The following is a 14,505-nucleotide window of genomic DNA, read 5'->3' on the forward strand; positions in this document are numbered from 1 at the left end:
TTCTCAATTTTCTCAGTACTCTGGGTGCATCATCTAGTTTCCCTTATTTGTTTCTCTTCAGCCAACAAAAATTTTAGCTGCCAGAGTAGAAAAGCAGCCCTCCTATTTTAATACTATTTTTATTTGTAAATATATATTTAATTTGTATTTATATTTATACAGAGTCTCTGCAGAAGTATTTCATGCAATGCAAAGTACACAGAAATCTTTCTGCTCACAGATACAAAGGCAAAGGCAAGTAAGCAATCAGTAAACAGTAGAGTTACAGTGTCTGCCAACTGTACAGAGTCACAGTGTCCTGACAACAATATCTGTCAGAAAATGGAATTTCTGTCAGACTTTACTATAGTATGATAGAACACCCTCAACCTTGCACAACTGAAACTATCCAATTAATACTAAGACCACTAAATATGTTTTTCCGTAAACAGAAAACTATGTATCTTCCTTTGCAAAGAGGGTATTACAGTAAAGATTGTGCATCTCTGCCCATTAGAGCAATTACCTCCTCAGTCTTCGCCTTCTTGGCATCTTGGAAAAACAGCCACCTTTTCTTGCCATTAGTCTTTGTGACAGGCCCATAGCTGTTAATAATCAGATCAGATCCTCCCTACAACAGAGGAAGATGCAGACATTTATTTTAATAAAGTAAATTTCTAAGAGACTTGAAAATATTTTTCTATTCCTACCTATTGGTTCCATACTGAAAATGAAGACAAATGAAGCCTCAGTAGTGAGTCACATTTTCGTGGTCTGGTACACATCTGCTCAAGACAAGTCAAGAGCAGACCTGCTAAATCTGGCAAGCCTTCTGTCCAGACCCAAGGCTGCAATACTGCAGGCACACAGCAAAATACTCCAGCTACTGCTCTTGCTTTAGTACTTAGAGTGAGGCCATTCCTAGGCAGTGTCTGTGCCTCTGCTGGGTCCATTTCCACTTCTTAGCTCTCACGCATCTCCTCAGGGAGCAGCTGCACTCAGGTTTGCAGTGTGAACAGAAGACTGAACACAGTATGTGTGTAGGTGAAAGAAAGGCCACTGTGGTGGTGTCACACTGGCCTCCTGGACTGAAGGTTCTGCACATCCACTGGTACATCCTGCCTCTAGCCTAATTTATGTGACTTGAGTTTATAAACTGCAGCATCATCTTACCAGTAAATACATGGAAAAAGAATACTTTCCTGAGCACCTGCTTAGTGCCATAGCTGACTAGACTGTGCACAGGCCCTGACTGAGCTAGGTGCTGACAGGAACTCTCACTTTTCCCCTGGGACCAGCAGAGGCCACCGAGCAGCCCTGAGTCTGTGGAGCCTTCATCCTTTGATGCTGTACCAGGGCCAAACTCTGCAATCTGCAGAGTACAGTTGAAGACAAGTGTACTCAACCAGATCTTCAGCTGAACTTTCAGATAAGTCTTGAAAATTTGAACCTGGATTGCCAACTTTGTGCTTGTCCCATTAATAAAACAGCCTCCTGGAGGTTCATAGGATATATATTTTACTTTTGATAAGGACTCTGATATTATAACAATGAATTCTAAAGAAAGATTTCTGACCTGGGAGTTAGTAAAACTCACAGTACCTTAGCATCAATGAAGCTGTTTCCCACTATCATTGGCAATAAGGATTCTTCATTCTCTGCAATTCCTTCAATATTCTTCTCCACCTCACTAGGGCTGGCTAATGAGATGCTGGTACGTGACAGCTGGTCAGTGCTTTGCTGCACAGGCTTAGGAGCAGATGCTTTCCTACACAATGTTAAGAAGGAATAAAATTCACCCACAGGAATACAATACCAAAAAAAATCAAGGATAAACTTCAAAGCTATTATTAATCAAGTAGTCCTGGTATATTCTTGGCACTTACATTTTGTTACATGATACTCCTAACTCACATGGAATTTAAATGTTATTGCTTGTGATAAAAATAACATCTGCTTCCAGTTAATCATACACAGTAGGCTACAAGCTTATGTGCAGACAGGAATTGTCATGATTAGTAATATTATTTGGAGGAAGTAACCACTAATGACATTAAGACATTTCTACCATACTACACAGAGACTGTCTCCCAGTCCATATTTTTTCCTGCATGTAAACTAAAAAGCCCTTGTTACCAAAAAACACTTTCAGCAAGATTTTTAATTTATTATGTCAAGTGACTTATATTTGTTCTGATCCCAAAGTTTTGGGCAGAGCCACTGGGCCAGTTTATGCCCTCTAGCAGCTGATGACAGACACAGACAGGGGCTTGAACCACATATATTCTACCCTGCATATACAAACTACAGAATGAACACAGGCTTGCACCACTGCAAAGAAACTGCATCAGGGATCTGCATTAAAATCTGCATCATGGAACTCCTTTATGTCAGAGTTCCTCTTGTCCAGCAGCACCGGGGGGGTTAAAGCCTTGCCAGCCAGGTGTGGGCAGGCTGGAGGGTGCAGCAGGAGGAGCAGATGATGAACAGCAGCCTGCTTATCTGACCCAAAACCGGGGTTCAGCTGGAAACATGCCTCATACTGAGTTGTCAAAGCACCACCACTGACTCAGTCTGTGGGTTCTTCTTCCTTTTCATTGCAGAGGGGGCTCAGGTACAGTAGGAAGAGCCAACAAAGTGCTTTGTTTCCAACACTGGTAGAAACAGGTGAAGAGACAGAGTACTTCAGAGAACTCTTGGAGGAGAAGGCACGTCCTAGAGTGAGTGCATTGAAAAAGAGCCAGTCTTCGAGAACAAAAACATACCTGGCTTTACTGCGATAAATTAAGATCAGGATGCAGATAAGGATGCAGGTCAAGGCTATGCAAACCCCAACAACAATGCCAGTCATTGATTTCTGGTCCAGATGGTAATAGTCAGAATAAGCTGTATCAAAGAGGAACACAGAAAGGCTCAGTCAATAAGAAGAGTTAACCCCTGCTCCCTGTCAGGAAATTAACAGAGTTACAGCTACAACCACAGAGACAAATGCTTCCTTCTAATGAGATTTCCAGGCCTTCTCTATCATATATTTTTATACTTTTGAAAATAAAACTTGTAGACCAGAGGAGTGTCTGGTCAGTGCAGTCATGGGAGGGGAGGAAGAGGACAGACCCCGTGCTACTGGTATCTCAAGCCAGATAGAGGACTAAAAAGAAATGCCTTAGAAGACTGGCTGCAAAGTTACTGATGTAAAATTCAAACCAGTTATGTATTCTCATTTGAAAGGCAAACTTTCCATTTCTGAGCAAGAGAATTAGACCAGTTCTGAGTGGAACTGAGATAAAAGTTCCAAAATAGCTTCATTTAGAAGAAGAAAATGCTACACTGTTAGGACTGCCTCACATAAAACAGAGTGGTTTACCCAGAAAGTATTACAGCTAAAACAAACAGGATCTTTTCTCCCCAGTACTTGTGGCAGAGTAATCAAAACATGGCTACTGACCTGTGGAATCTCCAGAATCCAAGCGTTTAGGTCTCTGGTTAGACTCTGATGTCTCCTTTGGCAGGACAGCAAATTCCACTGCATTTGAGAAGGGTCCTTCTCCCACTTCATTGGAGGCTGCTATTTTAACCAAGTAGATGTTTCCTGCTACAAGGTTTTCCAGCAAAGCCATGGTCATTGCTCCTATGAAAAGATATGATAAACAGTCACAGTGTGACAAAATTTTGGGAAAAGACTGAGATTTAGACATTGGGACCTACACTTTTCCCCCAATAGCACCTCTAAATCTTGCTTGAGGATTGTGATCACTTTGAAATGTTCTACCCCGCATATACAAGCTACAGAATGAACACAGGGCTTGCACTCTCATCCCTTGCTTCCTTTCTCTCCATTCTATTTGAACATAGGATACTGTGAAGTGCCAGTATAGTTCAAAACCAAGATTCAAGTATTGGCTATGACACACAGCACACCAACCCTAAAACTAGCAGAGCTGCATTCCAGTGTGACAGCCATTATGTTGTGATCACATCTGTTAGGAGATGCACCTAGCATTAACCAGATTCTCAGGCAGAGAAACCAAAACATGAAACCTCTCTCATAAAGAACACATGTGCTTCTCCTCCACCTACTGTACCATGAACAAAAATTGACATAACAAAAGAATCCAGGTTCTTTCAGGTCTAGTTAAATGAACAGGACAGCTCTGTAAGAGTACCTTATACCATGATTTTAAAATAAAATTAAACCCTATTTAGACCTGTGTAAGCTTCCTTGATTACCGTGCATCTAAGCTGTGCTACTAAGAATATTAGAGAAAATGTCTTTTTCGTATGCAAGGGACTCATTTCTTAAAGTCCCTGAAGGCAGGAAAAAAGATTAAGAACATAAATAGGATTCACAGCATTGTCCTTAGACAGGCAAAACTCCTATCAAAGTCAATGAGAGCTTTGCCTGCCCAGGGACTGCAACTACTGCTTAGAATTCCAATTCATTTCTAAAATGCCTGTGTTTCTTGCTACCACAGAAAAATGCTGCTTTTATTTCCCTAACAGTGGCAGCTACAGCACTAAATCTATCTTTTCACTTTCACATATTCCATTTACTTTCTCAGGCTTAAGTCAAAATTTTAACTTTTTAAATCAGTTTGAGGAGTCAAAATTTATAGTATCATGGGAGCCTATAAAACATAAGGTTGTTTACTTGACAGAAAAGATTATACATTTGCCAAAAAGGAAGCTACTTCAAAAGCTGTTTCGGTTCTTCCATAAAAAAAAACCCATTAGCTGAAAGCATTTGAAGTAAAATGTGAGGTATCTGTAACCAAAGGAGCTGTAATATTTAGCACCAGCAAGGGTGAAAGGTCACATTTCAATATCACAGGCTCCTTGCCACCAGCTCCTTTCCAATCTGCTGCATTGCTAAAGCAAGTGAGCACTTGGTACTGATTTACTGCCCACCAAGTGTGCAAGGGCTGTAACTTCTGATCCACATGAACAGAGCTAGGGAAGAAGTGGGAGGTGGCTGGAACATAACTCACATCATGAATCAGCATCAAAATGCAGTTATATTTTCTGGTTTTGCCAGGCCTAACACAAGCTCAGTCAAATTAGGGGGTGGATTGGGAGAAAATTTCCTGTATAAACTAAAGCCCATGCTAGGACTTTTATAAGTGGCAGGGTTGGTTTGGTGGTTTTTTTCTATTTTTTTTTTATTTGAGAGGATTTCTCTGGAGGTATGACAATGGAATGGAGTCAAGATTTCACAAATCTTCTGCAGAACAAGTTTAGCATCAAGACAAAGCAATGCTATTTATTGCATAGCTCTAACTGATCTAATCAGAATAAATGCATTAAAAAACCCAAACCCTGCTTCTACCTAGAATTACCTTTGAAAGGAGTGTCACAGGACTGATCATGGGATGTGCCCAATTTTATCTCTACATACTAATTTCCTTTCAAAGACTTTTTCATCTATACTTTAACTAAGACATAACAGATTGTCCTAGTGTGTCAAGATGCCTGAATTCCACACCATGCCTCAAACCCTAATATATCTGTCAAAATGCAAAATTTGTGGCTCTAACATTGATGGACACAGTAATACACCAAGATTTATAGCTCCCCATTTGCTCCTTCCCTCCAACACTTTCAGTATGGGACCACATGAAAATGTTTACTGTTATTGCCATCCTGCCATCCGAAATCTCTGGTGAAATACTATAAGAGATGCTGTTCAGTTTCACAGGCATGACTGAGCTGAACAATGTATCTGAAAGCAATTCAGCCACTTTGCTGCTTGCAGCAAATACAGTGTATCATCAACAGAATGACAAGATTTAGTCTTCAAATATAAGCTCTCTGTGAATTTAAATCTGCTGGCGTTTTTATTGAGTAAAAAATAACAGTAAATTTGTCCTTTAATATAACAATATCACTGTTTCTTCCAACAATTTAGTTGGACAACTTTATTGAAATTACTGTTTCATTGAACAATTTTAATAGTGAAAACCCATAGGCTCAATCTTCCCCTGTAGTTAGACCTGATTGATATTTCAGACTAGTTATTTTTCACAAATTTAGTTTAATAGCCATTTTCCTGTTACTCTTCACAGCTGCCCATTGTCTTTGAGGCCAGCCTGACAAACTCCATTGTGCTGCAGCAGACAAAGTGGCACTGCCACCTTTCAGAGGGGCTGCTGGTGCTTTGCCCTCTCTTCAGGAGCAGCGCGAAGAACAACAGCTCTGAACTAGAACAGCTCAGTCTCCATGATGGTGAAATTAATTATCCTCTGTGAGAGCATACTCATTAAGTTTTTAGAATTATCTCTACAGAAAATTTACAGCCTCACTCTCTGCTGACAGCTAAGTTTCCAGCCAGGTAACAAAAGAGAACCACAAAGCAGTAACTCTTCCAGGGCAATCCTCTTAAACAGGCTACTCAAGCACATGAGTGCTTCACTCTGTACCACTGAGCTTTCCTCTCTGGTTTAAGACATTATCAGAACATTATCTATTCTGAACTACCTCTGTTTACTTTGATTGTCAACAGAACAATAAATGCCTTTTACTTTTTTTTTCTGGCTACAGTAGAAATCTGTCCTTGATTCAGCTCTTCAAATCCCAATATTATTCAGAAAAATGCCTACAAAAATTTTTACTATCTCTACATTTAATCACAGAGATGTGACTGGAGTTCACATCAGCATACCCAAGGTAGTGGGAGATTAGCTGGGGCTCAGCAGTAGAATAGAGTCAGAGAGTTAAATTGAATTTGCAGAGTGATTTACTGGGAGTAGGAGAAAGTTCATTAAGCATACTGAGCTAACTGGATTGGCAGTGATCGACAGAAACATATAAACCCACACAGCCACATTTAAACATCTCAGAGACTTCAGACTTGAAAGAGTGCATTTACAAAATGAAAACCATCACAATCATGGTTACAATGAAACTAAGATGGATGTAATTGGATTTACAAGACATTCTGGTTTACATGCATACACTGAGCTCTAAAGCAACGCAGAGAGCCCTTTCTCCCCTCACTTTCTGAATATGAACTTGTTTTTTAATACATCTTCCCATGGCAATAATTCTAAACTCTTTGGAACTTTCATGTGAACATTTATATGAATTTATTTCATAATTCATAGTAGTAGTACAGTCCAAGGTTGCTGAAAGTAACAAAGCATCTTATAAGTAACATCAGTGTTTGTCCAGTTCATAGGTTCATGATTTTAGTTTACCTTCTCTGTGCAACACTTGCCATTCCCCAGCAATCCAAGCCTTCCTGGATGCATAGAGGATAGTGTACCGTGTGACAACTGTTTCAGGACCATCAGGTGGCTTCCAGGAAACCAAAGCAGTATTATCCTCTATCAAAGTCACCTTCACTCCTACTGGAGGGCCAGATGGTGCTGTGAGAACAGTAACACAATGCTATTAGGCTAACCCAATTTACATGCAATTAAATTGCTCAGAAAGGAACTGATGTGCAGTCCTAATGGCTACTGCTACATCCCAGACACCACACTGAAACAAGCACATGCTGCTCCTCAGAGACACTCTTCTGTTACCTCTGAGCCAGTCAATAGCTTAGATTCTGCAAAAGCAAGTTTCCCTCATCCTCAGAAAGAAACAGTTACTGACAACCTCCCACTTCATTATCCTGTGAACAAATACCTCCCAAACATTGCTTTGGTGAGAACATGGAGCTGCAGGTGTGGATTTTCCCCTACCAAGGTGAGAGTAAATCAAACCAGCAGCTAAGGCAGTAGATGTGTAATATTTTTACAGTTTCCAAAACTTCTGGGATTTAAAATATGTTTCCATAAATGCCTATGAATCAGCCACACCTCTTCAATACATAAATATTTTAAGGTTTTTATTCAAGTTATTTCTAGTCAGTTGCTGCTAGTAGTGAAAGCATCACACTTCATACAAAAATCAATGCTGATTTAGGGTGGATTTTGAAAAATAATTTCACAGCTCCAAAACATTTCCTTGCTAGCATTTTTCTCTCTCTCACCAAGAAGAGCACTATCTGTGTCTCAGAGGAAAGGATTTCCCTCTCCTACACACAGCCTAAAATTAATAAGCACTTTTTCAGGCTATTTGGTTTACAAAATGTTCTTTTTAGAACCATAGGGTCCCTCTCCTGGTTCCTTACCTTCAGGGAGGGTAGTGTGGTAGACTACAGGACTCCAAGGACTGGAGAGCTGGTCCACATGCAATCGAACTGCAAATTCATACATGGTTTTTGGCTCAAGACCTTGAACTAACATGTGAGTCTCTGATCTGGACAGATGAAGGAATAAAATGTATTAAACAGCAGCAGTTGACTTGAGGATCCCCAAATCAGTTGTCTCAGTCACATGAGTAGATTCCCAGTGTCAATTCAACACAGGACAAACCACTCCAAGTCCAGACATGTGGCACATCAGTGCTGCCTACCTGGAAATGCAATTGCACCAGCCCTGGAGCTCTCAGGAGGATGTTGTATCTGCTGTCAATAGATGTGAGCTCAAGTTTTTACAAATGTTGTTTGAACAGCTGATGCACAAACAGTATTACTGGCTGGATCACCAGCAGGTATCCCAAACTCAGCTCTTTCCACACTTGTCTATAGGACACTGTGCTTCAAGCTGGAGTAACAAATTGCAACCAGCATCACAGCTGACAAGGCACATGGATCTGCTTCCCAGTTCACACACAGAGGCTGTGTGGGCAACATCCCTTCCACTTATGGCCTCCATACCTCATGTTTAGGGGATGAATATGAATGCTCCTTACTGATCTGGTAGCAATATTTAGTAATATATTAATTGCAGAATTAATTCTATTAATTATAATACTGCAGTTTACAATTTGATCACAAAGTCAATTGTAGACATTTCACTTTACTTTGATTCTGGGGCAGAGGGAAATCTTTCATATATGTCAGAGTTAATTCTGGATGATAATACCCCATCATCAAGATTAAATCTCAATTTAAAATGGTCTTACTCTACAGATATTGCTTTATTAAATCTCATTTAGTATTTTCATCTTCTGTACTGCAGGGGTAGTAACCAGTACTTGCAAAAGCCTCATCCTATCACAGAAAGCAGCACTCATTGCTATGCTCCACATTGCACACTAAGAACTTTACATGGTGATTATACTGTGTCTAATCATTAAGCTGGGAGTTATACAGCAGCAGATGTGTTCTTGGAAGAGAAAACCATGAATATAAGGATGGAAACTATTTATCCTTTAAGACAGCATTTTTCTTATTTAGAGGCTTGAGTAAACTGAAGTTTGCTCAAGTTGAGGGAGCTACACACATGGATTCCCTCAGCAGCCCCACAGCCCCCAGCATGGAGTGAAGTGCTCTGCTCCCACACCACCTGGGCAGAGGCTGAAGAGCAACCCAAGGCAGGCTCCCTTCTCTGTTCAGCCATGCTGTGCCTCACACATTGCTTCTCTGCAGAGCAAGCAATCCTACTCAGCTTTCCCCTGGCAGGGTGCCACACAGTCAGGAACATGGCATTCCCACAATGAAATGCTCAATCCATCAAAAATTCTCATTTTCGGTCTTAAAATTAGACACTGGACTAAGCTCCATCTTTGCCCAGACAAGCTACCTATAAAATAGGTATGCTCTTTTGTATAGTTGAAAAGGAGCTTAAAATTAAATTCAACCTAGACAGCTAAAAAGACATTAAACAATCAAAGAGCTAGCTCGATGACCCAACACAAGGATCACCAGTAGAGAACAAAGCTGTTCTATGAATAGATCTTAAAAAACCCCTAGCAGCCAATGGGCAAAACACACAGTCCTCTGAGGGAAATAGAAGTTGTTGCTAGTAAAAGAAAATCAAAAGAGAGCAGAAAGAGCAGAAAGTGAGTGGGAAAGATGTGGAACTGGCAATCCAGGAGTCCCCAGCAGCTGCACTCACGTTTGGAGGTAGAGAACCAGGGAGGCGTTCTGCAGCCCCACGGGGTTGCAGCGCACGGTGTAGTTGATGAGCTGGGCAGAGGTGAAGGCAGGCTTGCCCCAGTGCAGGTAGATGGACGAGGAGGTGTTGGCTTTGGCATAGAGGTGGTGAGGAGGCGGCGGGGGCGGCACCATGCGGTCACGGACAGCTGTTTAAAACAAACCAGGAGCAGGAGTTAATAACTGCACTGGATGCAGATGCTGGTTACATGAAGAGCTCTGAGCCCACAGTTTAGATACAAATCTTCCCTAACCCAGCACTACCAGGTATTCAGACCCAGGAATCTGGTTAAAACTATTAGAGATCCCGCCTAACCCAATACATGTCCCATACTATTTCTGCAATCCCACTCGTTTATTCAAAAATGAAGTCAAAACTATCAGCACAGACAAGAAAAGGAGATAAATCTCTCATAAGATACAGATACATCATGTTAGATGATGTGAGTAGTTCAGCAAGGGAAGGAAATGTGCTTGGGCTGTCTTCTTTCTTCAGCTGTGCTTCATGAGCACAAGACTCTGTCTCAGCTGCAGGATGACCAAGGCAGTATTCGTCACTGATATGATCTTTCTTGTTCTGTTTTACACAGAATTAATTGATTATTTAGAAGTTTAAAACACAGAGCTGCTGGGACCCTGAAACACCTCAACTCTCAATAAATTCCTCATGCATCTACAACACTTACAGACACATCCTGGAGTGCTGACTGTTTGGTCAGCCTGATAGCCTTCTTCCATACTGTTGTATGCCAGCAGCCTTACATGATACTTTCTTCTAGGATCTGCAGAAAGAGCAAAGGAATAATTAAGCTCAAGCAAAAAAAGAAAAAGAGGGGCAAAAAAAAAGGTATTTGGACTTCTACAGAGACAAATTGATGCTCCTGAAAGTTTGTTTCAAAACTTGTTTGCTACAAGCAGTGGACTGATGGACAGGCTGGATGCCTGGAAGTCTGTCTTTTTCTCCAGCCCTTTGAACTCCCCCAATTCTTTGCCCAGAAACAGTCAGTTATCTCCCAGTCTCACTTGCAATAGCCTAAAGCAAAGGTTTGTAACAGAATCGATGGGAGTAGGACAAATACCACATTTCTATCTGTAACAAAGCCACACCTTCACAGCTACAGAGCTAGATTTAATAGTAGGATTCAGCATATTGTTTTCAGACCTTTAATAAAGATTTGTTAAAACAAACAGCAGGACGTCCACAGAGACCAACATTTGTTTCTGGATACACAAGCTGCAAGGAAGCAGAGGCAGTCAAAGCAATGGCAAGACAGCACCCAGCAAAGAAATGGGAAATGTTTTGGTTCCAGGCTTCGAAGGAGATAAAATGTGAAACAACAGGGATTGCTAATAATGCTTTGACTAGGAAGTTCTGCCTCCATGTGTTTTCTTGAAAGCTGGTTCTGGCACTCCTAGAGGTTCACCATTCCAAGCCGGAAAGATCTTCTCATTCCCTTTCTCTGCCCACACATTTGGGTTGGCCACATTTCAGTTTGCTGCTTCTCTGTTCTGTTGATGACATGCTGGCCTTGATCCAAGTGAAAAATTGCTGCAAAGAAATGAGTTAGGAAGGGGCCTGGAGCTCTCCAAGTGGTGATGGCATGGGGCACCCACAGGAGGCCAAATGCAGGCACCAGGTGGCTGCTCTGCTTCCTGCAGCTACTCCCTTGCAACTGCATTTGCAACCAACCCCTTGCACACAACAATGATTTGCAGGTGGCAGCATTTGCTACCAATTTATATGAGCTAAAGTTCACCCCAGTAGTAATGCAGGTACTGGGATATTCTCCTCTTCTAATGACAATGAACCTATTTCTTTTAATTAAGATTTTTGGAAGGTTCAGATGTTATATAACTGTGCTGATCTTGCTCATGTCTTTTTTCTTTGCCCTAAGATACCATAATACTGTCCCTTCTCAAAGTAAGCTCTTCCCTTTCTCCTTTTAGCTGAGGTTTGATGTGGCCTCCCATGAAACAAACAGGAACACGATGTCCTGACATTGCTCGACCAGGAACAGGACTCTTGTTTCCATCAGATCGTTGGCTCCCTCTGCAGTCACTGCACCAGCAACACCATCTGAACAAAATGATTGGATGCTTCTGTAAAGGTGGCAGAGTAATTTCCTAATAATGCCCTTTTTAAAATCTTCTAGTATTTCTTTTGAAATAGACACTTTTTTTGTGCCGTAGTTACCCATATCACCTGTAAATGAGATATCACTACATAGAGTTAACATCTCTATGTATTTTATGGTTTTTTTGAAAGGTTACTCTATCAAAATCCAAATATAGGTGCAAAAGCAAAAGGGCTCCTATATTTGGATTATTATATTTGAAGTATTTTTTGATGTGTTTGACCTCACTGGTAGAATAGGCAAGAGGAGGGCATTCCCATTTTTTGAAGACTTTAACATCATTAGCAGGTAATGTAAATAATGAAATGTAGAAGAAAAAAAAAAAAAAAAATAAAAAAACCATGGTTCTTAAACTAGAGTAAAAGTCTCATTTGCTTTGAAGGTTTTTTTCACTTTACAATGGCACTTTTACAACAGCTGTTCCTAGGCAACAAGTTACAAATCAGAAAAAAAGGAGATTGATACAAACACACAGAATAACCTTAAGCATGTGATAAAAGAAAATATGGAATTCTAATATTGAAAATTCAGAAAAATATTAAGATGTTATATGTAAAAAAATTCAATCTTTTAAAAAAATTGCAAAAATGCATGGTGAATTTAAGAACACTTGGCCCAAAGGAAAGGATAAATGATAAAAATCTTTCAGAAGTCCCAAGTGATTTGAATACACCGAAATCAAGGGTGCCTTGTTGAGGAATATTGCAGCATGCACTTCAGAAAAGCAGGACCACCTTCCCAGGCCTCAGCCTGCGGCAGGAGCACGCACATTAGCGCGCAGCGAAGGCAGAATTTCACACAAAGGTGGTCAGGACTCCTCCAAGGCCGCCCCAGGAGCGCCCTGCCCGGTCCCAGCCGCGCTGAGCAGAGCCCGAGCAGAGCGGAGCGGGGCTGAGCCGCTAACGAGAGCCCTGCCCGGTCCCAGCCGTGCTGAGCAGAGCCCGAGCAGAGCCCGAGCAGAGCCCGAGCGGGGCTGAGCCGCTAACGAGAGCCCTGCCCGTTCCCAGCCGTGCTGAGCAGAGCCCGAGCGGGGCAGGGCTGAGCCGCGGAGCCCGAGCGGGGCAGGGCTGAGCCGCGGAGCCGCCGCCGCCCGCGCTCCTGCCCTCCGCATTGCCGCAGGACACAGCGGGACACGCACGGCCATCCATCATCCTGCCGAGCACCTTCAAAAACTCCCTGCCCTTTGAAAGTGCTCACCCAGAACTGATCATCTTCACTGCGAAATGAGGGATAGCTGAGCTCTAGTGCCCTGCTGAGCTGAATGAGGAGCCTGTGAGGTCTGGTTATCCTCACCGCATTTTTTTAACTGAATTCCTCATTAACACTTGATTGAGGAGAAAAGGAAGAATAATGGGATGTGGAAGAAAGGCAAAAAAATCTAACTCCCGCAAAAAAATTCAAATGTCTTTGAGAAAAACACGTTTTTAAAATCTTACTTTAAGTATCCTTAACACTTTACATGTAGAAGAAGCACAATGTTGAATGCTATTCTTCTTACTCCCGTATAACACAAGAAGTTTCAAGCAGAATTATCTTTATATAGAAAAACCTTTTTAAAAGTAAAGTTTCCCATCTAGTCTATATCATCTGAAAAACAGGATTATTTCCACTTCATGATATCATGGTTTAATTAGTAGCAGGGCCAGTTCAAGCCAAAAGCAATGTCAGGATTTTTAAGCTGTCACACATTAGGGCATCTATGGTCAAAGCCATCTGCTGGTTACTGAAACAGCAGCTGAGGAAGGAGGAGTGCCTTATGTACAGGTCTGGGAAAGGCTAAATGCAACAGTCACCCATAAAGGAGAATAGAAAAGAATTAAAGGCAGTGTACTGAGCAATACAATAGAAACTGATGTGAAACTTGCTTCACAGAGTACACACATAAGGTAAGGAAAGACCAGATCAAAACACCACCAAGCTGCAGATCCACCATGTACCAAACACAGTAACCAAAGCTCTGCCAAAGACCTGCCTCAGTTCCAACAGTTATTTGCTCACTATTCGTTTTATGAGGTGGTGGGAAATATTTTTTGTCTGAAGTAGCCTCTGTTTAGAATATTTTTTACAATTTTACATTTCATTTTTAGGCTGATGATATGATTTATTCCTCAGTGGCAATCCCAACATACACCTGGCACAAAGACTTAATCTCGCAGTTCATCAGCTGGATCAAACACTCAAAGCCAGACACATCCATGAGAGAAAAAAAAAACTTCAGGAGCTTTATCTTTATCCAGTACAGGTATCCCAAGTAGTTTACACATAAATCACATAAATCATTGGTAAAAGACTGGGGATAACATGGCCATCTGGGGACTGACAGTCTCAAATTCAGTGTATATCGTCCATGCAAGGAGGCTTGGAGGAAACAGTTCTGCTCATAACAGACCCAGGGGTAACACATCTCTCCACAGAAAATCACTGCTCTTCAGGAACAAAGCAGGGGCAGTGATTTACTCAGCCCACTCA

General features: G+C 41.5%; 1 protein-coding gene across 1 annotated transcript in view; it reads right to left on the reverse strand.

The window, feature by feature from the left end:
- Positions 1 to 407: 407 nt before the first annotated feature.
- PRTG (protogenin) overlaps positions 408 to 14,505 on the reverse strand; it is a 75,375-nt gene continuing 61,277 nt past the window's right edge. The window contains exons 12-19 of the mRNA XM_068204023.1: positions 10,588 to 10,683; positions 9,864 to 10,050; positions 8,093 to 8,220; positions 7,170 to 7,340; positions 3,425 to 3,607; positions 2,745 to 2,865; positions 1,582 to 1,747; positions 408 to 610 (exon numbers count right to left, since the gene is read on the reverse strand). Coding sequence (XP_068060124.1) covers positions 464 to 610; positions 1,582 to 1,747; positions 2,745 to 2,865; positions 3,425 to 3,607; positions 7,170 to 7,340; positions 8,093 to 8,220; positions 9,864 to 10,050; positions 10,588 to 10,683 — 1,199 coding nt within the window. The 3' untranslated portion in view covers positions 408 to 463. The remainder of the gene's footprint in view (positions 611 to 1,581; positions 1,748 to 2,744; positions 2,866 to 3,424; positions 3,608 to 7,169; positions 7,341 to 8,092; positions 8,221 to 9,863; positions 10,051 to 10,587; positions 10,684 to 14,505) is intronic.

The sequence above is a fragment of the Anomalospiza imberbis genome, chromosome 13 (genome assembly GCF_031753505.1).
Source record: "Anomalospiza imberbis isolate Cuckoo-Finch-1a 21T00152 chromosome 13, ASM3175350v1, whole genome shotgun sequence".
Taxonomy (NCBI): domain Eukaryota; kingdom Metazoa; phylum Chordata; class Aves; order Passeriformes; family Viduidae; genus Anomalospiza; species Anomalospiza imberbis.